This window comes from Symphodus melops (genome assembly GCF_947650265.1).
Source record: "Symphodus melops genome assembly, chromosome: 2".
Classification (NCBI taxonomy): domain Eukaryota; kingdom Metazoa; phylum Chordata; class Actinopteri; order Labriformes; family Labridae; genus Symphodus; species Symphodus melops.
In genome coordinates, this window is record NC_136692.1 from 6,382,396 (window position 1) to 6,410,375 (window position 27,980).

The 27,980-nt window shown below is 41.7% G+C and overlaps 1 protein-coding gene across 2 annotated transcripts in view; it reads right to left on the bottom strand.

Moving 5' to 3' along the window:
* Positions 1–1,593: 1,593 nt before the first annotated feature.
* ndst3 (N-deacetylase/N-sulfotransferase (heparan glucosaminyl) 3) overlaps positions 1,594–27,980 on the bottom strand; it is a 45,695-nt gene continuing 19,308 nt past the window's right edge. Inside the window, exons 5-15 of one of the 2 annotated variants that reach the window (XM_079338274.1) lie at positions 27,169–27,354; positions 21,413–21,541; positions 13,538–13,720; positions 12,375–12,471; positions 11,322–11,445; positions 10,587–10,761; positions 10,024–10,194; positions 8,834–8,943; positions 5,477–5,579; positions 4,338–4,448; positions 1,594–3,029 (exon numbers count right to left, since the gene is read on the bottom strand). In XM_079338274.1, coding sequence (XP_079194400.1) covers positions 3,000–3,029; positions 4,338–4,448; positions 5,477–5,579; positions 8,834–8,943; positions 10,024–10,194; positions 10,587–10,761; positions 11,322–11,445; positions 12,375–12,471; positions 13,538–13,720; positions 21,413–21,541; positions 27,169–27,354 — 1,419 coding nt within the window. In that variant the 3' untranslated portion in view covers positions 1,594–2,999. Of the gene's footprint in view, positions 3,035–4,337; positions 4,449–5,476; positions 5,580–8,833; positions 8,944–10,023; positions 10,195–10,586; positions 10,762–11,321; positions 11,446–12,374; positions 12,472–13,537; positions 13,721–21,412; positions 21,542–27,168; positions 27,355–27,980 lie in introns of both variants that reach the window. The other variant, XM_079338275.1, reaches the window with a different exon arrangement.

Consider the following 27,980-nt stretch of genomic DNA (forward strand, 5'->3'; position numbering starts at 1 on the left):
ACTGACTAAACCTCTAACCAGTTTATATAGGATGTCCATGAGGTGGAGCACAACAGAAGGTCTCATTATACATGGATAATTTATTTCTGTTCGTATCTGTTTCCATCCCTTTAACTCTGGCAACACTTGGGAAAACCAGTTGGGAAAGATCTGAGGATGATGATTAAACCTGAATGAGAGCGCTCTCATGCACATCAAATTGGCTGCGAGAAACTCCCTCCCCCAACCAGCTGCTTTTGAAAGTTTAGAGATTTGGGATTTGTGTTTCGTTCAGACCAATTATGTCTACATCAGCAACCCTTAAGTATTATTTTGTCTTGAGAAAATTCCACATGATATCTGAAACTATAGTCATAACTGCTGTTCATATCCAGGTAAAAAAGCTTATTTTTGTCAACAGTGAAGATGTTGAACAGCTAATTATACTTACATTTCTCTCACAGGCGAACTCACTTCATACTATATACTTTTTTTATGAACCAACAATTTAGTCTAGTATGCAGTATCAGTCAAATTCCTTTTTTTTTTCAGATCCCTTAGCAGGTTGGTTAAAAAAAATGCTTTGCAGCGAACACCTGCCCCTGTGGACTGCAGGACAGACCGAAACCTGATTTCGAAGAACATAACTTAAAATACCTGAAATCCCTCAGTTAGTTCTGCCACTTGTCAGAGATAGCAGACGAGTGCAGGGTTTAAGCTAAAGATACAGTATTATGTTTCAGCTCTCATCTGGACCACCAAACAGGTTTTTTAACATGCACATCTTTTTGAAAGGCTTCCTTAAAACAGTAGATGAAATAGTTTTAACTTAGTCATCCTGTGTGACATTCCTGCACCTTGAACTTGTCCTGCATTCATTCCTGTCTGACTGGTATATGTCATTATTGATTTATTATTAATCAGTGCAGTCCTCCACTCCAGGCGCTTTTGTTTAGACCACCAAGGCATAAATCGGCTGACGTGATGTCACTGCTCATGTCGTGACCTGTTTCTCTGGTAATGTCAAAGCTCTCCATCACATTTATAGGGAAGTTACTTGTCAATAGCTCGGCAGTCATTCTACCTGGCAGCCCTTACTGCATTTTATTCCAACACTTACCAACATCCTCTAACATTGCTTGCAGAAAACCCAACCAGGACCCTCAGGTCATCGAGTGAAGGTCTGTTAGTGGTACTAAGAATTCGATCAAAGTCTGGAGAGGTGGCCTTCAGTTACTATGCTCCTTCTCTCTGGAACAAACTGCCTGTTGAGCTGAGATCCCTACTGTCTCCACTTTTAAGGCCAAATCTATTCATCCAAGCATACAAATAGTTGCTCTGTGTCTGTGTGTGTAAATATCATCCCCTGTTTCAGTGGTTGTATATGCAGTTTGTCTTTTTGGTGTTTGATTATTACGTGATTTAATTGATGTTCATTTGATGTGTCCTTAAAAAAAATATGAAAAAATGTACAAAAAAAGATTTTTATATCTTATAAAAGATTGTTTTCTTCCTGTGTTTGAATCGTCAATGTAAAGCAAACTTATGTGCGATGCCCGTCCACAGACTCGATCCTGTTATTTATACAGGCTATTCAAAGATGTCTTGTGCTCTGTACATTTCTTCGTCACCAACAACAGTGAAATATCCTTGTTGTTTAAACGTGTGTGTATAGGAGGTAGGCTGTTAGGGACTAATGCAATACCTGACAGACATACATTCTTCACACATCTCACTGTCATGTGTGACACTATTACTCCCCCGGGAGGACAAACAGTCCATTGTTTCAAAGACTGTGCGACTCTGTGATACAATGTGCAGCTGAAGACGTGTGCCAGCAGAGTATGGATCACATGTGTCGCTTGGCATGGGAGAACAAAAAACAGCTCATGTTGTCATTCATTTCCATGTCTTTAATTTTGGTTTCTGTGTTTCACATTTTGTGGGGGGTTTTGCAGTCAAATTGAAGCTCAACAACGTAGGCCACTGATTTTTTTTTTTACAAAGGAATAAAAAAGGAGGTTCAAACTTGAATGAGATTATGATAATGCAAAAAAGTGGCCTGCAGTTACAGAAGCTACTTAAAGGGTCTTGGAATGAAGTGTCGTATCCATTTGGCCGGTTTCGGTTCCTTTTCATCCGCAGAGTCATGTTTCCTCGGTCCTTAGCGCTTAAATCACTAGCGCTGCCGCTCTGCTGGACTGACATGCTGTTCTTCTGCATGCCTCGTCGCAGGAAAATAATGAGTGGGCAAATGCATCTTGCTTCACCAGTCTATACTTTCCAGTGAATGCCCAAAGTGACATCTTTAAGGGGGATAAATCTACCAGAAATTATCTTCAATTAAAAAAAAACAAAAAAACTAAAGTAAAGACAAATTATGATGGAAAGTAATAGCCTGCCACCCACCCTGAGTCTACACACTTATTACCCATAATGATTCATTCTCATTGTAACAAAAAAAAAAGAACAAAAAGAGGAAGTAAAACAAATCTACACTGGGTGCATTTTTCCCTTTTTGTCTTGGAAATACATGGAATGGATTTTAGTGCAAAGTCATATCTCTGGAAACCACGCACAGCCGACCAGCGCTGCCCTGGCATCGTAAATCAAAGATGAAATGAAACAACAATAAGAGAAATCACCATCTGATTCTCTGCTGGTCTGCAGTTAAAAGCTTGCACAGCTCAGAACAGGGTTGGAGTATTCAAGAGTTGCAAAGATGCTTCTCTTCTGCCAAATTCCTCTTCATCAGGTCTCAATTTCTGCTGACGGTAACCTAAAACTTGCATTGCTTTAGTCCCTCAGATGGTTCATCCATTCAATAGTTCAGTGTCAGCCCGTCTAAGTGTCTTTACGCTGTCCTGACCTCTGTTTTCTCCAGCAGGGTCACAGCTCCTACGTGAGACAAGGCTTCCTGTCCTTGCCGTCACCTCAGGGTTCACTCAAAGGCCGCAGACAGTCACATCTGAAAGTCAGGCGCTGCTCCTGGTCTCTTCCCGTCATTGACCCATTGACCTTTATCCCCTGTTCATGGATGCAAAGGTTATCTAACCTTCAGAAAGAGGTGAAGAGAGAGATGGGATTTGAGAGGGAAACAGAGAGAGAAGAGGGGGTGAGAGAGGGAAGAAGGAGTAATTTAATTCCGTTCTGTTTATTTATTGATTTAAATGTCAGCCATGGAAAAAGAAAGATAACATGCTGTGATGGCTGTGAATGGGTTTGAAAAGCAAGCAGACTTGTCAAGTGGCTCCCTCTGATGCATAAGCAGTGAGTAACAAAAACAAATTCTCCGACAAAAAGACAAACAGTGTCGAGCAGTGAGCGAGCGGGCCATGCAGGGATCAAGGTGAGGTGGCTGTCAGGAACAGCACTTAAACCATGAATAGAAAGTGAATGCTTTGAATGCTTTGAAAGAATTCTGAAGCAAGACAGTTTGAGAAATATCTCACTTGTCTTCACTATCACCCACTGATAGTTTGAGTTTTTTGTTGGTCACTCCGTTTGTCCAGTAAAACTTTCTCATCCACTTTTACATTCTCACTAAAAGCGACGGAATCCATCATTAACACATTTTATTTCTGCACTGTAAGAATTTCTATGTCGTTAAATATTTTTGAAAGACTTCTGTATGTTGCATTTTGTCCTTGCTTTTCTGATTGGTTCGACAGGACTTATGAAAGTCTGATGTCTGATGGGTGCCATGCTCATTGGTTACTTTCACATGCTTCTTCATTAACTCGTGGCACAAGGCGGTTTTAACTTGATCTTAAGTTGGATCAATTTGATCCAACTTTTTTCAACCTAAAACAAGCGTGCTCGACGGAGCGAACACATTAAATGGCTCAGCTCTGTTCACTCTTGCAGGCTTCTTTGGCTTTATAGATTAATTCAACCGTTAAAAGGACAATTTATGGCGGTTATGTTGTGCAGAGGCTGCAGCCCTCGTTGCAGAGGCTGTAGTTTAAAATCCAACATTGGCCCTTCGCTGCATGTCCTCCCCTACGATCTCCTCACTACATTTCTCGTCTCTATCCGGCTGTCCTATCCAATAAAAGTAAAAATGTTATAAAAAAAAAAAAGAAGAGAAAAAAAAAAGAACACTTCAGAAAACATAAATTAAAAGACCTCTCTCCGTTATCTTATTTTTATGACCTTTTGAGGGTTACAAGCTTCACAAAAACGTTTCTACATACTGTAATTGTGACCGACAAGTTTTTCAAGACGTCCTTTACCACTTTTCAACCCTTTCAGAAGAACTTTTCTTTCACTGCCACCTTTCTTAAATTGGTTTAGCCAATTTATCTCCCACTGTCTTAAATTGTGTGATGAGTGTCCCAGAGTTTAATGCTGCTGACCTTCTGAAGCTCCTCTCTCAGCCAGGAGGGAAGAGGCTGTCCGAGACGATGCAGCAGCTTTGACAGCTCCACGTTGTGTTCCCTGTAGTACCTGGAGAGATATGCATGAGCCTGAGGACAGAAGGGGGGAGAACAGAGGATAAGCAAAATAGATATAAGGAAGAGCATACATACATTGGGAAATACATGCAATGGAGTGTGGAAGCAAAACAATTAGGGGAATAATTCAAGTTGGTGAGCAAGTACATGGCAAAGACAGGAAGAGGAGACAGAATGAAGGGAAGATGGTGGCAGGAGGGATGTAAAAGTGTTGTTTAAGGAGGGATATTAAGTGAAGAAAATAAAAGAGACAGCGTGGGAGTAAGGGACAAACACGAAATTGAGAGAGATTAATGATGTGCCACTATCATTAGATTAGTTTATTTCTCCACAATAGGACTTTAGGGCCTCTAAACGCAGAGCTTCAAGAATCGAGCTCAGAAAGTATAGAGGTCAGAGAGAGGGAGAAAATTACATGAAGGATGCATGAGATCCATTATCTTTCTCCCTCCTGTGTGCATCCCTCATCTCTGCCTTTCCCTGTCTCCCCTCCCCGATGTTCCCCATCGTCCTCTCTCCCTCTCCGTCTGTCCCTACGGTGGAAGCTCAAATACAGTTTAATTACAGGTGACACTGCAAGGCAGCCATTAGCCATGTGTGATCACATGTGTGGAGACAAAGCGTATCCCTGTGTGTTTGTCTTCATGCGAGAGCAAACGTGTGATTCATTGTCTGCACGTCTGCTCTCTCCTCTGTGGAATCAGTGGCCGGAACAAAGATTTATGGATTGGATTTTCTCCTTCTACCTTCCTCTCTCCGTCCTAACACTCCCCCCATCTTCTCTCTCGCGGGTGTTGTGTCACTATTGAGTCCTCATAATTAGGTTGTAACTTTCTGGCAGGATCTGATTGGCTGACAGTTTCCACCCCAACGCAGAGTCCTGTGGGAAATTTTGCCACAGCAATGGAAAGCACTGTGGGCTGTCACTGTCAGTCAGACTGCTGCTTTCTCTTTATTATTTGTCTTTTTCGCCAACATGTCATATAATTTTTATTCCAACTGGGCTGAAATCTGTTTTAATTAAAATGTAGACTTTTTACCTCTGGCTCCATAGGTGGGTACTTTCTCCCTTTGCTTTTTCCCAAACACTTGGTCTTTCCTCCCTCAAGTAGCTGGCACCAAAAGCCCTTCTGAGGGTCGAAACTGTGAGAAGAGAAACCGAGAGAGGAGAGAAAATGATGACACGTCTTTGTGAGAAATTCAAAATGAGTAGTATAAAGCAGAGCTTCTTCCTTGAAGGAATTAAAGTTGAAAAAGTATGGCTCACGTACACTCACTCACACTCACATAAATGTCAGCACACATTGGGCACACTCTCTGTCTATCTCCTACTCTTTGCTATCGGTGTCTCTGCAACTGACACACTGTCTCCTCTCATCTGTCTCCGCCTCTCTCGCCCTCTCTTTACATGCTTCTCCTCTCCGTTGAGAAGCCTGGCTCTTTCTCGGTTACGTATACTGGTACTCAATGCAGACACGCAATACTGAGGGAATAAGTTCTTCTGATCTTTTGGCCCCTTACACAGTCGTTGTTTTTTTGTTTTAAACTGAGGGACTAATGTTTTACTGCAATTGTGTCAAGCATTTGAAGAATATTATAAAACATACAGCACATCTTTCCTCCTTTTATCAAATGCTTTTTTTCAATAGGCCTCCATCCATCCATCATACATTCTTTAACAAAGGACCTTTCATGCAATCAAGGCAGCCTATAGACAAACAGAAAAAGCTGACTATTATCTCAATGATGTGGTTGTCAGATTGACATTTTTGGTCACAAAACAATGGACAATGTTTCTTAAGGCAGTATGGGTTGTGTGTGGGGTTTTCTCATCTTTACCTCATGGATGTTGTTTTTTATGCATAAGGGTAATGTGCAATATATGTTGTTTGTGTTTTCATTGGCGTGTGCTTCTCTGTTAAAATGTGTTGTTTGTTTCTATGGTTTTTATTCACAGATTTGACAGTAGAGACAGCTTAGTGTGTGCACTACAGGAGTCCAAGACAAGTTTCTCCTGGGACAGTAAAGTGTATCGTATTGTAATGTATCAGATTGCGCAGCAGCCTTATTATTGGAAATTTGGCAACCAAAGACGTAAAATAACAGGAAGAGGAAATTGTCTGATCACTTGGGGATGTACCTACAGTATGTGCATGGCTGATGGTTGGCAGCTTTTTGGTGATTGAATGTGAAAAACACAAAATTAATTTAATGAATATTTAAAAAGATCTGCTGACTCTATAACATTCAATATTGGCCAAAGCAAAGCATGTTTCTAAATATATGAATTTGTCCATATAGAATAAATAGATACACTTTGATTTATGCAGGGACATAAAGTAAATAGGCTTTATTTCATTGTATATGTGCATGTGTTTACAATATGCATTAGTATAACTGCTCACGCATAAAGAGCACGCATTTATGAAATGTATTTACATTTTCTTTTTAATTACACAGTTATGCACCTTGATCATGCAGTACAGTCATACAGCTAAATAAGCAGTGAACAGACTGTTTCCATCTATTTGGCAGTCAGAGTATAGTTTCTGATGTGAATTTGACTGAAGGGCGCAAATATTGTTATTTATCTGCACGCATCACCGGTGAATAAAAAAGAAGAATCAGTTAAGAGGTTCTCCTTCACTTTTCCTCCGACAGGACAGGAGGGAGAAAGGAGAGAGGGGGGATTAAATAAATAGGCTCTGGTGTTGAGGATCTGTCAAACGGCTGCCATGTCAAAAGACTGAGAGGGAGAGAAGAAAGATTAGGCTTTTGTGTGACTCTGTCTTCGCCCAAAACATACGCACACACAAACCCCCTGCGCGCACACTTACACACCAACACAAACACAGCTTCGTTATTATTCTGTCAAAAGCTTCTCTTTACGAATTATTTGTATGCATGTGAGCTTGTGATTCAAGACAGAGGCATTCTTTGTCCCAATTGAAACTATAAGTTCTCGGTGTCCCTGTCTGGAGATTTGAGGGCCTGCGAGCAGATTGCATTTTGATGAGTGGTGCTAGAAAAATAAAGTCACTTGCGAAATATCTAATGGGGTTGAAACAGAGGAGTGTGCTAATTATCTGGACTTGTATTAAGGCCCTTCTTATATACTGAATTTGCCAAGATGCCAAGATACATTCTATCTGCATTAAAGAGTAAGATATACTTGTTCTGAAAAATACCTTAAATGTGCCTAACACAACTTTTTCATGTCATTTTCTAAAAGTACGTGTAGTTCATACAAATTGCATTACTTCTGTGCAACTGATCGTTGTGTATTCAGGCTTCTAGTTTTTTGTGATTGACATTTTGCAGGAAACTAACATGTTCCTGCTATTATTTATTCAGATAGCAGTAACAGAGACAGGAAAGCAGTGTACGTCTGTGAGACAGTGAAATCTCTGTTAGGTTTCGATCCCAGACAAGCAGTTTAGGGGGCTTGCACTTCAAATATTTTTTGTTTGTTATTGTTATCATTACTGGCTCAACGGCCTTGGAAAATAAAGGGTGAGGTGACAAAAAATATCACTACATATAAATATTATTACACCAAACTAAATACATTTACAAAAGAGATGAGCTTTGGGTGTCATTATAGTCAGTTGTAAACAGTAAGTGAGTGGGTGTGAGAAAATTGTGCATTTGTTGGCTGGAGAAGGAAGACAAAACAACCAAAGAATGCGCACGCAGAGCGTTTCTAAGGTTCAGCTTATATAAAGAAAGAGAGCGTAGGGCCCAGATGCTATCAATCAGGCTGATTGGACAACCATGTCCACCTATTACATGCAACTCAAAAGAGAGGGATTCAACAACGAGGTTTCAGTGGTTACTTCAAAAAAAGATGAAAAATAAAAGAACTAGCACTGTTTATGATACATGCAGTATTCATGTATCCACATGTAAATACTTTGGGAAGTAATACCTAAAGTCTGGGTGTGAGTTCAATCACCAGAATCAGAATAATCAGAATAAATCAGAATCACTATTGCTAACCAAGCCTTTTTTTATGCAATTCAAGCTACATCTCATGACACTAATCTCCTTTAATGCTGTTAAAGTCGTTCCAGTACCTTGGTATTTTACTTTGCTTTTATATCTATGTATGTTTTAATATTTCATGTGTAATATTTGATGTCAAATCAGTGCATCCACCCATCAAGTCTCCATCCCTGACACCACCTGGCACCAACGATGAAGAGGAGATGACCACGTTAGTTCCCAGCTGTTCGCCAGTAGATGTCAGTCTTCACATAGATTAAGCTTTGGCGAAATGTTACAGCTGGAGTATGAAAACATATTTTCTCTCACAGCACATGCCAGGTGAAAGGTACCCTTACACTGCAGGACGCCAGGGACAGAGTGAATAAAGAGAGAAAGAAGGAGAGACTTACGTGAGAGCCTGGGAGTAGTTTAAGTGAGGAGTGACTCCCAGGAACTTCTGGACTTCATCCATCACTGCAGCAGGATCCGTTCTCAGCTGATGGCCGTCTATAATCATCACCTACACAGACACAGAATAGTTAAACCAGTTAGGTAGGTACCAATAACTGCTCAGAAAATGCATTCAGCCATACACACAGAGCGGCCATGTCTCTTTTACATCATGCTAAGGGTAGAAAGCTCAGACACATAATTGTGTGATGTAATCCATGTTAAAGGATCCGATAGCTGAGCCCACCTGACAACTCTTTCTTATTTAACCACTTCTTATATAACTTACAACTGAAACTGAACTTGGGACATTTAGGGACATAAAGTTACAAATTATACCTAAGTCGCAAAGGTAACAGCAAACAGCTAACAACCTTTTAGGCTACATAAGCAAGCAGCCAATTCCTGGCTAACTGTCAGCTAGCATTTCAGTTCGCAAATACTGCCAACTGCCAACTGCGAAATGACACCTCTTTCCTATCATATCGTTGACACTATTAGAATAATGTTAGCGAGGAAGTGCTTTATTGCTTTTTAGCTGCTGTCAAACAGCAGCTTTTGGGACATAAAATACGCTGTTAAAACCTGGAACACAGCAGATTGAAATTTGAAAAGCTTTAACTTCCAACCCGAGTGTAAAAAAAGAGAAAAAATGGCCACTGTGAAAGCAGATACTGCGCTAAAGCATTTGGGCATATTCTATCATATGATCCTCTTTTTTTTGGGAGGGGGGGGATAACATGCGGGAAAACAGCAACAGGTCAGATTCGATTTTGACAACCACATCCTCCGAACATTGGGCGTGTGGACTAACCAATATATTACCGGCGCCCCCATTTCATCCGCTTGATCCAACTTATTCCTGTCAAAAGTGTACAAAGTGTGCATGTAATGTCTAAACACTACATTTAGATCAGTAACAAAAATGTTGTCACCAATCCAACAATAAACTCTCTGACCAATATTTACTTTAGAAGAGGAAGTTTCAATTGCAGTTTCATAAAAAATAACGCCCTTCTTTAATCCCCAGTCATCAAGGATGTAAATGACAAGTATCATCTTCCAAACTTAATGCAAGGCTTTAACATTACATACTGTATGAGGTGTGCATGTGTTTCACCTAGCAGTGGAATAGTATCTGTGCATGTACCTGGTTGGCAGGATAGTAAGTCAGCCACCTCTCCAGGTGTGTGGAGTAAAGACCGGGGATGAGGCAACGGTTCTGGAGGGAGCGGAGCTCAGTTGGTGCGCCTGGTCTCGCGCTGATGACATCATAGAAGGTGAACTGTAGGGCTGCACGGTCCTCGTGAGCTCTTTGATGCTAGAAAGGTTATCAGAAATAGATCTCAATTTTAACGCAGTCTCTCTTTTCCAAAACTTTTCACCAGAGGGTGTTTTCTTTGTAAATGAGACATTTGGGCCCACACATGTATCTCCATAACATTTAAGCTGGCACGTTGTTGACATTGATGTCTAATTAATTAAACACAATACATTTTCAGGACCTTGTGACATTTCCGGCGTTAAAGTGTTTTGGTGAATCAGCCTAATTAATTTCAATGCAGACTGAAATCTGAGTGCAAAGACAATCTTTGAAAATTAACTTAATTGCTTACAGAGATGAGCATGTTGAGATAAAGCAAGCAGCTGCAGAGACTTTAAAATATTGCAGACACGGGCATCTAATACATTGTGTGTGTTTTGTGTATGCACCTGATACCAGCTGTAGGCTCTGTCAGAGGGGTTGATGAGCAGGGTGATGATCTTGGCCTTTGGCAGCAGGGCAGCAGCCCGCCGCGGGGAGTCCTCTGATGGAAAGTAGTTTGCGCTTTTCTCAAACAGGAAGTCAGTGCTAACATTAGAAGGCACAGGGAAAAACTCCATGTACCTGAGGCAACAGACACGCAGAAAAATGGAGAATATAAATACACACGCATGCACGCAAAGATACAGAACTCATAGAAGAGCCTTACTGCAAATCTTCAAGTGAAGTTGATGCAGATTTTTTCAAAGTCGGACACAAGTGCCAAAGTCACATCAAGTTATTGTCAGTTAATCTGAGCAAAGGCAATGAGTTTGAAACAAACTTGACAATGTAATTTTGAACACTGTCTAATGAAGAATTTTCAGAGTGAAGCCTTTTTCCGATGACTTCAGAGATTGCACCAGCTGTGTTTCTGTCGTCTAAGTAAACCATTATGGGTCAATTTAGGCAGCCATATGTCTGTTGGCGCATGTTTGCAGTCGTAAAAGATCATTTTGAAAACATTTTTTAGTACTTTTAAACTACTTAATGTAACATTTAAGTCTACACAAAGACACTACAGGCTGTTGTAATGAAAAAGGCTTGTTTGCAGTCTTTCATTTCACCTTCGCTTCGAGCTCATAAAAAGGCAGTGGGGGAAATCAAGATAGCTGTAAGTGTGGGTCGTGTGTATGTGCTCGCACCAGTCGATTCCTTTGTGGTAGTTATTGGTGTTGAAGAACTGGACCTCCTCGTAAGTCTTAGGACTGGGGAAGTTACTGGAGATGGAAGAATGCATGAGCAGGAAGAGATAAAGTGCCGTCGTTCCTGGAAGAAAGGGCATAATTCATAACTGGCTCATTAATTCAGCTCAACAGAGTGTGTGTCAGAGTAGTGTGTGTGTGTGTGTGTGTGTGTGTGTATGTGTGTGTGCTTGATCAGTATGTGTGAGAGCTGTCCACTGATCCTTACTGGATGATTTTTCCCTCGATGAGATTTATATCTTGCTGAGTTCACACTATATGTGTTTGTGTGTGTGTGTGTGTGTGTGTGTGTGTGTGTGTGTGTGTGTGTGTGTCTGCAAAGATCACAGGCTTCCCCATCAAATGATTCAAGACCATTTGACACCAATCAGCAGAGGGGCTCTGGTTGTGCCCTCTGTCTCACCCTCAGCAGCTCTTTCGTGCCCCACTCACCCCACACTGACTCCCACACATCATGTTACAACCTCTTTCACTCCGTTTTCCGATTTGCCTTCGAACATCTGTGACATGTTGAAATGACATTTTAATGAACTGCTGCTGTTGTTGGCCTGCTAAAGTTGCTCAAGTGAGCGCTCCTCCCCTTCAGAAGCTATCACCCGGTTAACTAGCATCATTTCAGCACCTCTTTACCTCTCCAACTAAACAACGGCAATATTTGAAATCACACCATGACAAAAAAAAAAAAAAAAAGGAGCCAAAAGTCATTTATACAGATTTTTAACAATGTCCTCCTCTTTTTGCCTCTTTGACAAAGACAGAGTAGAGTTTAAAAAAAGAAGGAGGGTACAGTCGGCCAGTACTGTATCTCTATACATCTAAAGCAGATATATGTGGGTGGAAGAAAGGAGGTAAGAACCTCCGCTTTGTCTTCCTCTGACAGGACCAAAGGAGCAGGAGGGATTACGGGAGCGGGCTGTGATGTTGTGGATTCCAACAACTCGGCACAAAGAAGGAGCCTCTTTTGTTGCTCGTGTGTGTTTGTGTGTGGCTCACCTGTTTTCTGTGGGCCTATGACCATAAACTTGGGTAGCCTGTCACATGTTTTCTCTTTGGACCAGATGTCTTTGTGCCGTTTGTCATCACAAGGGTTCTACAGAGGAAAAGAAAAAAAAAAGGATTAGCTGGTTAAAGTGATTGCGTACGGATAATACGAGCAGGAACATACATGCCCATACATCCAAGGGGGATTTACCACGAAGAATAAATTAAGCTTATCTTATTGTTTCATGCATAACACTATTACAATCGCACATGAGAGTACATAACACCACAGAGAAGCAGCATATATACTTTAATAAATACATTAAAAAAAGTCTGAAAAAGGAAAACAGAAAAACTGCTTTTTTTTCAGGTAAACCTTCTGTCCTCTTTTTTTTTTCAACAAATAATTTCATAAACCTCTATGAGAAATGTGCTGTTGTAAATCATATATAAACGATATTATGGGTGTATGAAGCCTCTTCGTTTGCAAGCGAAACAAACACAATACAGCTGTTTTTTTTCTTTCTTTTCGAAAGGCCTACAGGGGGAACAGAGAACAAGTTGAGAGAACGACCCTGCTTCTCAGTTTGTTGTTAATCTCTGAACATTTTTCTACTGATTAAATTGTCTCCGTTGCCTCTTGTCTTGTATAATACAGATGATAGTTAGTTTAGTAAATGATGATGGTCTCATTTAGGGGGAAAACAGAATAAAACAGGTTATTCTTTAAAGTAGGGCTTCAACCAGGAGACAGACATCCTGTCATCCAAGTGTTGTCACTTCTGGCTCCAAAAGGACAAGATCGCAAATGTAAAAAAGGATGAACTCGAGGCTCCAAAACATTTGTTTCTAAAACAATGAGTGAAGTCAACGGAGCTGCATCTGCTCATTTTATATTGCATCGGGTAAATACTTCTTCAGGAGGCATGCACTCCTTCTTTCCCGACATTTGAGTCAAAGTCAGCAATGTGCAAAATGAACTCAATAAATTATCCCACTTTGTACAGTACAAAAGACAATGGGCCCCACTTAGCTCATACAATCTGTTTTTCTGCTGAATATTTTTCAATCTACATAATAAGCCTATCTTATTGCGCAGAAATGCAGCTGCTAACGCAGACAAGAGAGGAAACTCACAAGCCTGCACATGTGGGCAAACACCTATGCATACACACCTGCCAGTGTGGGTTCCTTTGTTCGGGGAAAAGCTGGAAGTACTTGTGTGCGAGCTGCAGAGGCGGGAGCGTGTGGAGTCTCAGGTTAGTCCACGAGCGAAGAAAGGAGGCCAGGTTTACAAATGTGTACAGACCCAGGCGATCATTGCCGTAGTTGGACAGGTGGGTCATGAAAATACTGATCTAGAGTGGAGAGAACAGAGACAGAGTAGAAAATGGAGAGGGGAAAAATAAAGGTTTTTTTTTGTTTCGTGCACAATGAAGTCAAAATCTAATTTCCCGAGTTCCAGTGTGTGCGGGAAAAAAAACAGAGGCAGAGCAGAAAATCTAATTACTGGAGTTGTAGCTGCAGTTGGAAAAGCAAACAGATTATTTTTCAGTTTGTGATGGTTTTTAAGTCACTTACAGAGCAGCCGTCCACCAAGTATCAATATTTGCTATCGCTTTGCAAAGTGACACTCTCACTTTAGTTACGTAAAAGAATATGCATTAACTGTTCAGCGCGAAAATAAAAAAATAAAAAAATAAAAAAACCAGTTTCAAGTACAGAGAGGAGGACAGATAAACTGGAGCAGACACATTCAGCCCTCCTGACAGATAAAGAAGCCGAGGAAGGCAGCACAATACTATGATGGGGGAGATGCAGCTAAACACATGGGAGAGTGTTTTTGGGAGTGTGTCGGCTGTTTGTTCATGATGGTTAATGTGTGAGAGGGAGAAGGAAAGACTCAGGGGGGGAGTGAAGGAGCGATAGGGTGTTGGTCTGAGCTATCTGTCCACGCCTCGGTGCTTTTATAGGCTGATCAAAGAGACAAGCTACGATAGCTACTACACACGCGCACACACACACACACACACACACACACACACACACACACACAGTCGTCTTTTGTGATTTAGAAGGGAAGTTGGGAATGTGAAGAGTCTGGATAAAACTGTAACATCAGCCATTAAGATATAAATTATTCGGTGAATGTGAGAGCATGTGTGTGTGTGTGTGTGCATGGATGATTATTGTGTGTCAGTGTACTTGGTCTATGAGAGTGAACACACACATGCAAACACACACACACACACACACACAGGCATGCACAGTGAATTTCCTGGTGACAGCGGGCTGTCGGTGCTCCGCTCTAATGCTGAAGGTTCCCGTAGATACAAAGCGACACAATGTCGGGGCTTGATGGATCAGCGTCCGGTCGACCTGGAAAGCTGTTCAGAATATTGATGTGAGGATCATGTGTGTGTATGCGTGTGTGTGTGTGCGTGAGTATGAGAGAGAGAGACACTGTGGGAGGGAGAAAGAGAAAGCAGACGTGTGTGGCTCCTTGTGTGCGTCTTTGTGACAGAGAGCACGACAGGGAAAGAAAAGAGAGCAGCAAGGGTATGCATGTCAGAGTCATTTTTTATGTGCCCGTGTGCGTCTGCGTAATTGTTTGTGCCAGTGCAATTGTGTGCATCTGCCACCGCCTTCTTATCACGCGCTCACTCTAAGTAAACCAGCAGTGTGCCCTCCAGCCTCGCCTGCTTCATATCAATCTGGCTGATGTTGGAGCAGCAATGTGGAACCACTGTCAAGGCTTCACCAAGCGCTCAAACGGGAACAACAGCAGCGAGAGCCAGGAAGAAATGTATGTGTCCTCCAAATTGTAATGTCAAAAAAACCCAAAACATCCGTCTTTGAAGCATGAATGCAGAGCTTACTCTTAGAGGATGTGTAAAATTAATTTGACAGTGTTTCACTGGAAACATCTTTTCACATTTGAGGCTGTGAGGGAGCGTTTCCCACAGCATACTGCAGCAGTTCAGAGGAGGAAGGAGAAGTGAGGGCAGGATAGGCTTATTATCAAATGAAAAGGTTTAGGAGTCATATATAGTGAATTCAGACAAATCTTAGTTGAGTAAATAAACCGTTTAGAAGTCTCCCACCAACCTCCTTCTGTGCTGTTTCACGCTTTTTTGAAAGCAGGCAAGGTGATCAAAAAGTGATTTATGTTCCCTTCAAACCTCTCAATAGCCTGTGATGTGTGACTCAAGCAGTGAGGGGACGTGGTGTACTATATATACTGTGCATGTGTGCTGTATGTGCATGAAAGACAAGAGGGGGATGGAGGAAGGGAGAGAGTGAAAGAGAGAATCTGAGTATTATTGAACATGGAAACATTCATTATGGAGCTTAAGCACTTGCTGCCAGATTAAACAAAGGAGGGGGTGAGAGAAGATGATTTGTGTTCGTAATTGGAAGACTGCGGAAAAAAAGAGAAGAAGAAAAAGAAGAACAAGAAGAGCGGGGTGACGAAGGGAAAGACAATGAGAGTAACCTTGGCAGGTGAGTCTGAATTAAAAAACAAAAAAAACAAAGAAAAAAGGCACTTGAGAGAGTGTTAATCTCCAGATGCAGAGCTAGTCCTTAACTCCTTTTCAGTGGAGGAACTCACCGTGGCTACGAATTCAATTAACTGAACCGTATAAAACCTTTTCTCTGCATCCAGTGCCACGTCTCATTTCCTGAATTTTGAATTGCTTCAAGTCCCCCCCCCCCCCCACTCCTTTTCACCTTTAATAAAGAATACCACACTAATAATTTAACACCAGAATTGGACTTAAATCACACTCAGAGCTCGGCTGGGAGAGAGAATTATAAAGACAGAAATAAAAGACCCCAACCCTGCAGCGTCCCTCTTTTAATCCTTGTCCCTTGTCTTCTCTCCTTAATGCTCCTGCACGGCTTCATTTTCCTCCCTCTTCTCTCATCTTTTGTACGCTCCAAAAAGTCACTCTTTTTCTCTCTCTCGTGCTGACCTAGATGCTCTGATGAAGCTCATGGAGTGATGTTCTTCAAAACCCCATGCATACATGAGTACATAGGCGCTGGAAAAACCCCCCCCCCCAAAAAAAACATGCACAAATGCCATGTCTTGGAGGATTAAGGGAGCCACCGGTCATGTATTTGAGTTAGTGACATGGTCCAATCCTCTCTGACATGATTGCAATTTTGGAGGAATTGCTTGTTTTAGTGGCCTTTGCTCTATCTGTGTACCATTTTTGCCTCCCGCTGCCCGTTCCCTCACTCCCTGTCCCTCTCTGCCCCTCTCTCTCCTCCTGTTAGAGCCTATTTCCCATTACAGACCACTTAGTTCCACATACATTTCTCCTTGATTGAACTGTTATTGCTACTAAAAAGAGCACTGCACATTCCCTCGTCCTCCCTCTCCTTTCTCCCCTCTCCTTCACCATCCTCATCGTCCTCTTTCCCCTTCATTCTCCTGCACTGTCTCTGCCCCTTTCTCTCTCATCAGTGGATAATTGAAAGTTGAACGTCAATACAGCAAATGATTTCAATTCAATTTATTCTGCCTGCTCCAGTCAACATCTTTTGGCCCTTTCAATTGTGCCAGTCTTTCAGTGCGTTCCTCTCATCTTTGTAATTTCTTCTTCTGTTTGGATTGCAGCTTATTGTGTGTGTGTGTGTGTGTGTGTGTGTGTGCATGCACGTGTGTGTGTGTGTGAAAGGGAGAGAGAGACACACACACAGCCTGTATGTGTTGATGAGACGTCAAAGCCTTCAGTAGCAATCAGCACGACTCCGCAGAAAGAAATGAAAGGAGTGGAAATGAGAAACAAAAAGAATTGTGGAGAGGTTCACGTGCGTGGGCAAAGTCAGCATTAACAGGTTGAATATAAGAAATCGACAAGGGTAAAAAAAAAAAAAAAAAAAGAGAGAGAAAGAAGAAAAGAGGGAGGGAGGGAAGCAGGAGAGAAGAGCCACCAGCGCTCTAGACAGGAGCGGAAAGGTGGGGGTTGTGGGGGAGAAGGGGGGGGGGGGCGCACTGGGTGAAGAAAAAAGGGCTGTAAAGGGGAGGAAGATTGTGCTGATATTTGGTGTTTGGCTAATAAGCTTAGTGGCACAGCTAAGCGCTAAATGTCAGGCCTGATATATGTCTACAGCTCTGCTTATGTCAGCTCGACACACATTTAAACAAAACGTACACATGCGCGTGGACGCAGATGCTGGGGTGCTGACACACAAGAACATGCACTGGCGTGTGTGTGCGTGTGCGTGTGTATGCGCACACGCCCGTATGTGCATCGCTTCCTCTCTGTATGTGTCTGGATTCTCAAGTGACACAAGATGCCGTGACCTGAAAATTAAATCTCAATCTGTCTGCCACCTTCTCACCCCACTCCTCCTGTTTGTCCCCCTCCCCTCTCTCTCTCTCTCTCTCTCTCTCTCTCTCTCCTATCTCGTCCCCTTTTTTTCTCTCTCACCATTTCCTTGGTCATTTATTGGGGAATGACTTGTTCCCTATTGGCTGTTTGCAGAGTCGAGGTCGTCAAATCGATTGCAGAGCTTATGCGAGATGGGGAGTTCGATGATCGCTGATGCAGGCCAGAATGATGCAAAAGTATCCAAACACACGTAGACACATGCACACACATAGAGTACACACACATCTGAGCACACACACACGCACAATGATTTGGTCAGTGGTTAACTGTCACCACAGGCCACATGTGATTGAAAGTCATTGAATGGGAAGTTACAATGTTACCGGAGTGCAGATGATCAAACAAAAGGAAACTCCCGCGGGACCAAAGCAGTGAGCAACAAAACAGTATTGATTACACACACACAGAGTGCACACTCTAATGAAGGCGTTTGCATCTGCAAATAGAAGCATATCAGAGAGAACTTAAAATAATGCATCAGCCTACACGTGAGTGTGTGGATGTACAGTACATCACGGTGGAGAGCTCTCATTTCAGGCTTTCATGTTTAATAGGTCTCTTCATTAAGAGATAAAACAAGAGGAGGGTTTCATCTCGTATTCAGCTGATGATAAAAGGGGGCACTGAGAGAAATGGAAAAAGAGTTTTTTGGAAACAGCGGAAAAAAAATGTCATTAGCCAGAGAAACAGTGCGTGTGTGTGTGTGTGTGTGTGTGTGTGTGTGTGTGTGTGTGTGTGTGTGTTTTTGGTGTGTAAGTATGCAGCGGTATCCCTCATGGTTTGTGAGCTCATGTTGAGATGACATCACTGAAGATGAGAGCATCTTGTAAGGTCCTTTGTCATATGAGCTCACAGAGTATGAACCCACATTCACACACATGCAGGCCATCAAACATGTTCCTGGCTCTCATCGTCCCCATGGAAACACAACTTTGTAACAATCAATAAAATAATGACATTAGCCCTTTTTCTGAGGGTTTTTTTTCTCAGTCTAAAGTGCCGTCGCAAAGCTCATCCATAATAACGTCTTAACACATTCATACTGAATGTTTAACATTGTTGTCTGAGTCTGTGAAATCACGTTGCCTTTCAGCATTGTGGAAGCATGGCGAAGTGGGATTTTAGATACGCACGCAGTTATTGATCGGCGACATTCTGATTGAAGGCGAAGCAGGGGCGTAAAAGAATCGTAGCTTGAAACAGCACTCTGAATAGGGCTGATGTCATCGGCTGACATTATTTTGGTTGGAGGAGAATAGGAGAGGAGCCGTTCAAATGTTTCTGAAATGAAAATAGATTTCTTTACACAAGCTCAAAAAAGTTGGGGAACTGCGGTATTAAGTTATATTTTGCAACGTAATATTGTCTTAAGAAATCAGTGCCTTCTTTCTCTGTTTATAAGCGATTCAAATAAACGATTTTAAACGCTACAGAACTCTTTTCATTTATTCGGCAAGCTGTTTTGTTTGTTTATGTCCTTCTAACCATTTTTATTTTCTCATCAAGGAAACACTGTTATAACGTATCATTTATTGATGTTTTATACTACATTTCACTGTATGATTATAAGCACCATTTAACCCTAAATCATAATAGCTTTATTATCCAAATCATTATCAGAACATCATCAGCCATGTGTTTCCACACCTGCGAGGGATTGTGAGAGAACGCAGACACCGTATCGTGATGGCTGCAATGTGTCAAAATTCTTTCATAAATGAATAGACATTTTCAACAGCTAGTCAAACACGCAGATTCGTCAATTAAAGCTCATGTTCACATCCAGTCAGTGTTTTCATACAACTGCATTCCTGGAGGACATGAAGCTTGGGGAGAATAAGAGTTAGGAAGGCCTCTTTGGAGAAATGAAGGAGTAATATGTGTTTAAGTAAACTAAGCCTTTGGATGTATTGGACCATGGTGGTCTTGAGTAATGATAGCATATATCATATATAAAGGCACTCCTGGGTTCTTATTAGGTGGTCTTGGGTCAAGAAAGACCGCCTGCGGTCACTGTGTGCTTCTTTTAAAAAAGGCCGCTTTAAAGGGGCCGTGTCACTATGGAGTGCCATGAAGACTTGAGTTGAATCTAAATGTCTCTAAGTCTTCTTTACAAATATAATAGATGGTGACAGTAACAGCCATAGTGCCCTATGGGGATTGAAAACTTTGGCATTTCCTTTTTACAGGGCACTCGAGGAAGTCTTCACCTTAGTTATCTCCGACCTTCAACTAGAATTTAGAACTCCTGCTATTCTGCAACATTGCGTGTGTTTGTTCAGCCATGTTGACTTGTGCTGCATGCTTGCGAAGTTTCACGAAAGGTCACATAAGCATTAGCTGTTATCAGAATTCATTCAGTGGAGCATGTTCAAGCAGCTATGCGAAGGACCTTTATGGCGACAGGTAGCAATTTGACAGGGACAATTTCCCCACTGATTCCTCGTATTCATACAAATCTGTGCCGCTTATTTGAAAGAATACATTGCAGGAAATCACCCTCATCTGACCACAGCCATATTCCCTCTGTTTCCTCCATGCAGCCCACATCTATCTGTTCTTAGAAAACAGTTGTACCATCTAGATTAGTGGAGAATTTGGGATTTCCTTTTCTTTTGAACTGGTATAATTTGGTTAATATTTCAGTTTAAGGACAGGTTTCTTGGTACATCTATGCATATTACATGCAGGAATTTAAAAGCAGTCAAAGCTGTGTGTTAAATGGAAGAAACAGGGCTTTGCAGAAACGAAATAAAGGGTGAAAAAAACAGAATAAATAAAACAATACGAATGAGAGACAAAAAAAGAGAGAATGAAACCAAAAAAGAGAGGAAAATGTCAGGGGAAAGAGAACAATTCAATAAAAAATAGAAGAAGAAGAATAACAAAAAGAGAGAGACAGAGACAAAGTGATGCAGGGAGAAGAAAGGGCTAGATTGCCCTGTGCGAAGATGTGCTCGACTCGACGATGTTCCCTGACAGCTCCTCTGTTTCTGCACTCCTCTACCTGACACTTCAATACAGCTGACTGCTGGTCTGTGAGCATTTTGGTGCGAGTCTGTGCATGTTCACGTGTGTGGTTTTGAGTTGGAAAGACAATGTTTGGGAATATTTCCTTGGAATTTTTTGGTGCCTCTACCCCTGAAAGAGTGCGGGCACATGCTCACTTGGATGAGCATCTGAACTGCCAAAAAAACCTAATTCTGTTCCTTAATTCAAAGCAGGATCGAGTGGAGCTGACACACACACAGCAGGGGTAAACGAAAGAGGGAGGAGGCAGTTTGAGTGTGTGCGTGCGCGTGTGTGTGTGTGTGTTTGTGTGTGACAGCAGCCCCCCTGTGGTGAGACCTAATTTAAAGTGGGGAGATGAACACAGCTACACGGTGAGAAGCAGCCCCTGACAGGAAAAGAGACAAATGCACGCAAACACACACACACACATAAAGAAGAAAATAAAATAAAAAAGAATGAACCAGAAGTGAAGGAAGTTACCTTCACAGAGAGAGAAGGAAACCAAGTTGGTGCCTCTTAAGGCATAAAAATCAAAAGACAAAGTAACAATTCTCCCTGTTTCTTCTTCTACTTTACATATGAGTGTGCGTGTGTCTGAGTGTTTGCGTGTGTGTATGTGTTTCTCTGACTCACTGGGTTGAGTAGCACAGTGAGAAACAGCTCTCCTCCACGGATGCTTTTGTCCAGCTCTTTAGGTCCACCGGGGTATTCCTTATAGTAGATGGTGTGAGTAAACAAGCCACATGTCTGGCGAGGCAGCACCTACACACAAAAACAGGAGTAGTTAACAGGTCTTCAGTTTACACAGTAGGTGAAAATTCAAGCATAGTGCATACAGCCAGACTCATACGTATAGGCAACAATCGACAGCTGGTTACATTTTTTTTGACACTGGGTTAAGTCAAGCAGCAACCTCTTGTGCTGAAGCCAAAGCAGAGGGGCGTGAAACTGCAGTTCATTGACTGTCCACTAGGCCAGCTGCAATAACCAAAGAATCCTCATTAGGTTCAATGCTGATATGCCCATTTTTACAGATGTGTAGAAACTTATATTAGGAGTCAGTGCTACTCACCAGCCTACTTCAAGGCCAAAGAACAAAAACCCCAATCACAAAAAAAATGATGAAGGATGAAGTGCTCATCGGACAGGGCCTCGGACAGGCACATGCATAGGTTCTCTCCAGGTACTCCTGCTTCCTCCATCAGTGCAAAGACATGCTTTTTAGGTCAATAGTAACTCTAAAATTGCCCTTAGGTGTATATGTGAAAAGCTGGTTGTCTGTTTCTGTCAGCTCTTTGATTGACTGACGAACAGCCCAAGGTGTACCCTGCCTCGCACCCAACTGATCCAGCTCCAAGCGGCCCCGAATGAGAAAGGTGATGTATGTAATAGATGGATGACTTTGACTGGATATAAAGAGCACAGTCAAGCAATGATTGACAGAATGATGAACAAACAAAAACAAAATTAAGTAATTACCAGTATTTGAAAAGTCTTTTTCCAAGATGCACTTCAATATTATTTAAAGACAACCTTCCCCTGACACTTTGCTGAGTGGCCCTTTTACACATGACCCTCACAGTGGGAGTTTTGTGTTTTGCTTTTGGCTGAAAGATGTTTGTAACATATCCAAGATGGCTTAGGAAACAATTTGAAGGGAAAAGTTTGATAAAGTTGCGTTGAAACGAGTCCTTTTGCGTTCGTACATGCAGCCCACCAGAAAAAAATAAAGGACATTTTCAGGAATGAAGTGCATATGTGAAAAGGGCTTTGGGGTGAAATTTGAGATTTCAAAGAATACTGCATTAACTGCTGGGATTGAGCTCTCCCATCATGTTAACTCCACCACAGCTGCTGAGACCTTGTTTTCATTCAGGAGCATAACATCAGGCATCGATTTACACTCGTGAAGTCAAGTCTTTCTGGGACACTGTTTTGATTTTTTTTTACCCCTCACCTACACCTGTTTGGTATTTTTCTGACTCGCTGTTTACTGGAGCGGGAGGAGATGAAAAGGGATTACTTTTAATCCCGCCTTGAGCAGGTGGGCCTAGCACCTTTGGCCATGAAGATACCAGAAGTACACCGCCATCCACGCCCCGTGTGGGACACACAATCAAGAAAGCAAGGTCGGTTTCGCAGACACTCTGAGTAGGTTTTTACAGAACAGTGGGAATAATAATGCAAATGCAATGACATTGTTTTCAAATCTATATATTATCTGTAATATCTCTAAGAAGTCTTTAAAAGTCCTCTAACCTGTGCTATTTATCAAAGAGACTAGGCTAAAGAGTCAAACTGTGTTTTGGAGGATACATAAAAATAAATATACATAAAAATGATTGCATGCTGTAAAGAACCAAAAGCAATAACAAGTATTAAAGACAGAGAGGGCATTGGGTCTAATGTTGAACAGCTGATGAATTAATCGCCTTTTTATGAGGTCATTAAATGAATTAAATGAGGAAAAGACGAGCAGAGAAGAAGATGGTCTTTATTGGGAACTCCTTGTGGAGCACTTCTGCGTGTGATATAGAGAGTAAAAGCTGGAAGCGCAGATATTGGTTTATCTATAAAACACTGCAGACTCGTTCACACTCTCTCTCTCTCACACACACACACACACACACACACACACAGAGAGAGAGAGAAGGCCACCGAAGCCACAGACACTCAGCACTATTTCACCAAACCAATTATCCGCAGAGCTATAGCTCAAACTGATATAGTACATTTTAAAAAGAAGTACACACAAACACACACACGCACACACACATACAGCACAGTCCCATATCTCAGTCTGATTTGTTTTGATACTGTGGGTTCAGTGGGTGGCTCTCAATCTGCTGACAGAGACACACAAACACCAATTTTACAGCCTTAAGACAACTTCCTGTCCTCCTGTGAACAAACAAAGATGGAGAAGGAAAAGAAGAGGAGAGAGAGAGAGAGAGAGAGGGAGAGACAGAGAGAGAGAGAGACGGAGAGAGAGGGAGAGACAGAGAGAGAGAGACAGAAATCAAAAGAAGGAAAGCAATAGGTAAAGGAAAATGGGACGGTTGCAAAGAAAGTCCAAGAGAAACTTGAGACGATGTCATAAAACTCAGAATGTGAAAGTTCACCAGCTTTATCGTGTCGTTCTTCCAGCTCATATATTTAGACGCAGCTGCTCACAAACCACGGACAAAAAAATCTCATCCGTCTTTATTTCATGTATAGGTATGTGCAGTATATGTATGTATACTGTACCACTCACTTTAGCAGGGAAACATTTTTAAAAAAGGCTCTTTTCGGGAATATGCTGTCGGTCGCCTTGTTTTACACCAACCTCTGAGATGGGGTGACGGATGTTAATGAATAACTAATCAATCTGTGCTCTGATGATGGCATCTTTGTTTAAATAACTCTCCAACTAACCACCACCCAAAAACTCTTTCATATATTAAATGATAGCTTCTGATAAATGTGTGTGGGTATTTTTCAGTTTTTGAAGGGAATTTGGCAAAGCAATGACACCTCAAAGTCAAATTTACGCTTTCTTATACTTCATAAGACTTCAACCAGCAGCTGGTGCTGTTAGATGTTCAAATTCTGTGTATTCATATTCTGAGTATTTTAGGGACTTTTAAGTCTTAAGTTAGCAACATTTTAAAGTTAAAAAATCAATTAAATCCAAGATCTATTAAGTAGGTATTGTTTTGGGGTGAGGTCTTTGGATGCCTGTATTTTAGAGACAGGACATTGGATAGAATCAGAGTCAGAAAATGGAAAGACAGAGAGAGAGAGTGGGGAATGACATGCGGGAAAAGAGCCACAGGCTGGATTCAAACCAAACCAGGGCCGCCCCGCTTCAAAGTTGTAAACATCCATACATGGTGCCCGCACACTGCTCCCCAATATTGCGTATTTTTAATCTGCTGCCATTTAAAAAGAGATGAGGACACACAGTACTTCACGAAGACTGAACACCCTCCAAGTGCACACCAGCTTCTTGTTCAGGACTAGCTGATAAGTAAGACGGTTATTTTCTAAAATGTAAGAATGAAAAATGAGCAGCAGGGTGTCCCACCAACATTCATGCTTTTCGAGATTGGTGTGAGCTCAACTTAATTTCGCTCTGAGATATTTCTAATTCACACACAAGACCCAACAGTTCTATTCATTACGAGATTTCTCAGTGTTATCGGAGTCAATTCTTCATTCAACTTAAGTGAGAAGCATGATTATCAAGGCCTTGAAGGCCTTGTGTTTTTCTTGACAAAGTAGTGTGACAAAAGGCCCTGTCATACAAACTGTACACGGTTCTCCTGAACGTACACATACATTTGACCGCGTCAACAATTATTTAAAAAAAGACTCAAATGAAAGTCTTAAGTTCTTTCTCTCCAACAAATCTAACATTCAACATCTACTGTAGCACAAAACTAAAAGTTTCTGTGAGCTGATAACAAATATTTGTTAGATGAAGTTTACGCCTATTTGAAGGACAATGATGACAGAGTAAGACAAACAATGTTCAGCAAACATCTGCAGCCCTCCTTGCTGTCAATAGTAAGATGGAGAGTTTTATTTGTGGGGATTTAATTATATTACAGCCTCCACTCCCTCTCCATCTTTTGTTCCAAAAAATCTTTTCTTCTAAGACAAAGAGGAAAACTTCTTTTTTTTTGTTAGTTCTGCCAGTTGTTCTTTTGTTCTCGGCTTTTCTTTATGATGTATCGAGACTTTAAAGTGTGTTTTTGTTCAGTGGCTTGTTATTTAATTTAGTGATTCACTCATGACTTCAATACCTCACTATTGATAATGTATAATAACACATTATAACCTGTCAAGCTGTCAGCTTGTTATTGTACTGCATGGAAGTGGAATTAAGTGGCTGTCGTTTATGACGCTGTGACAAAATGTCAAGAAATAAAAGCAGACTTGTGGGACTGATTAGGAAATTGACAGAGCTGTCTTCTCAAATTGTTTGCTCAGGATCCAAATAGGGCAGAACAACATGGACTGGTAATTTTGGTGTCAGATGTGATTGGTTCTTTTGTCAATACTGCAGAAGTTGTACATACTGACAAAGAGCATGACTGACAAGTGAATGAGGAAGAGTAGGAGGAGGAGGGGGAGGACGGGCAGAGGGGGGACAACTTACTTATAGGTGAAATGGGGGACAACAAGAGTTTTATTGTATTGCTGTCTTAAACAGTTCAGTGACAGATGATGATTGTACAATGTGACAGACACCCTGCACATACACAAATGTACACACATGAATACACATAGCAAAGCTCATCCCGTTGGCCACATTAGGAAGCCAATAAATATTTAATCAACATGGAGCTGTGCTTGCTATGGTGAGACATGGGTCAAAGGAATATGAGACACACACACACACACACACTCACACACACACACACACACACACACACACACACACACACACACACACACACACACACACACAGAAAGGTACACACATACCGGTCACAGACTATGTAGAGAATCATTGATTTTCTGTTTAGGACTGCAAAAAACAATCAGCACACAGTTTACTATTCAGCAAACACTTATTTGAACAAAGAGACAGTGGATAAAAAACAGCTTTTCAAAGTGAGATAAAAGAACACAGCAGATATAAACAGACTCTTTTGACTTAATGAATCTGCATTTTAAAGCTCACTTTGATTTAGTCACTCGAAGAATTTACATTTCATGGTTTTAATTTCAGTCAGACGAATTAAGCAAATCATTTTTTCCCTCCCTGCGGCAAAGACACAGCTCAACGTGCTTCAAATGTTAGGTTTGATTCAGGAGCTATTCTTGTTGAATGGCGTTTTTTGTTGCAGGTTACATAAAAAAAATCCTCAAAAGAAGCCCCTCGTCATGACATTTTTATCATGGCTAGCGAAGACGAACCTGTCTCGCTCCCTTTTGTGAGACAAAAAAACCCAATCTATGCTTTGTCTGCTGGGCCAACACATCCCTCTTAAGTGCATTCAAACACAGCAGAAACACTGACTTGTTTCATGGGATACCCGCAACCACCAGCTGTGAAAACACTCACTAAATTATTACTATCCCAAGCCCTACAGAGATAAAAAGGCAGGGACCGGAATCAAAACGACAAAAAATATATAAAATAATCATGGAGATGTTTGCCTTAAAAATGTTTAAAATGCAGACTTTCAGAACTTCTTTGATATTTAGACAAAAATATAAGATGTTCAATACTGAATATCCAGCAGAGAGTTGTAAAGGCACTAATCAATTTACATGTATGTGCAGAGACATGTCGATAGATCAAAGTGCATTTATGGATGAGCACATTTGCATCTGTGTATGCCTGCAGCCACACTTTGCATGGATGTGTGATTACCACAATGTTGTCCGCTCACCATGATGTTGTTGTGGATGAAGCCCTTGCGGTAGCGAGCAGGTTTGAGGTGGGGGTACTCCTCAGTGCTGGTGACCTGGATGTTCCACACACGCCTCCATGCCTTGTAGAGCTGCAGGTGAACCGGATAGACGCCTGAGTGGTGGGGGGCCACGGCGTAGCCCATGTCCACCGGGATGTTGTGCTCCTGGAGGCGGAGGTCGCACACACACACACACACACACACATATGTGAGGGTTGTAGATGTATATTAAACGCTAAATTATAGCATACGACTCAGGCAGAAGACATGTAGGTACATAAACACACACAGTCTGACCTTGTAGGAGAAGCACATGCTCTGTGCTGTGTTTGTTACGATGCTAGCCTTCAGGGTGGAAATTAAAAAATATTTATGTTTTGTGTGAGCATGTGTGTGCGGTGGATTGTGAGGGTGGATGGTTGCCGGGTGCATCTTGCAGACTGATGGTGTTGTCCTTCGTTCTGACACACACCTACACACACTGTCAAAGCGAAGCATCAGCGGTCAGGGGATGAGCGAGTGGAGAATAGATGTGTGTGTGTGTAAAATAGAGGTTAGGGATCGCACTTTATGATCACACTCACCTTCAAAAACATAACCCCCCCACCCCCATTGAATCATGTTTGTGCGGTCATACAAATCATATCTAACCGCTCATTCACACGCACGCACACACACACACACACACACAGACACACACACACACGCTTATTGACAAATCACAGGAAAAACAAGGCAGAGCAGAGGAACAAAAGCACTCGACCTTGCAGCCTTCCGATTAAACAGGAGGC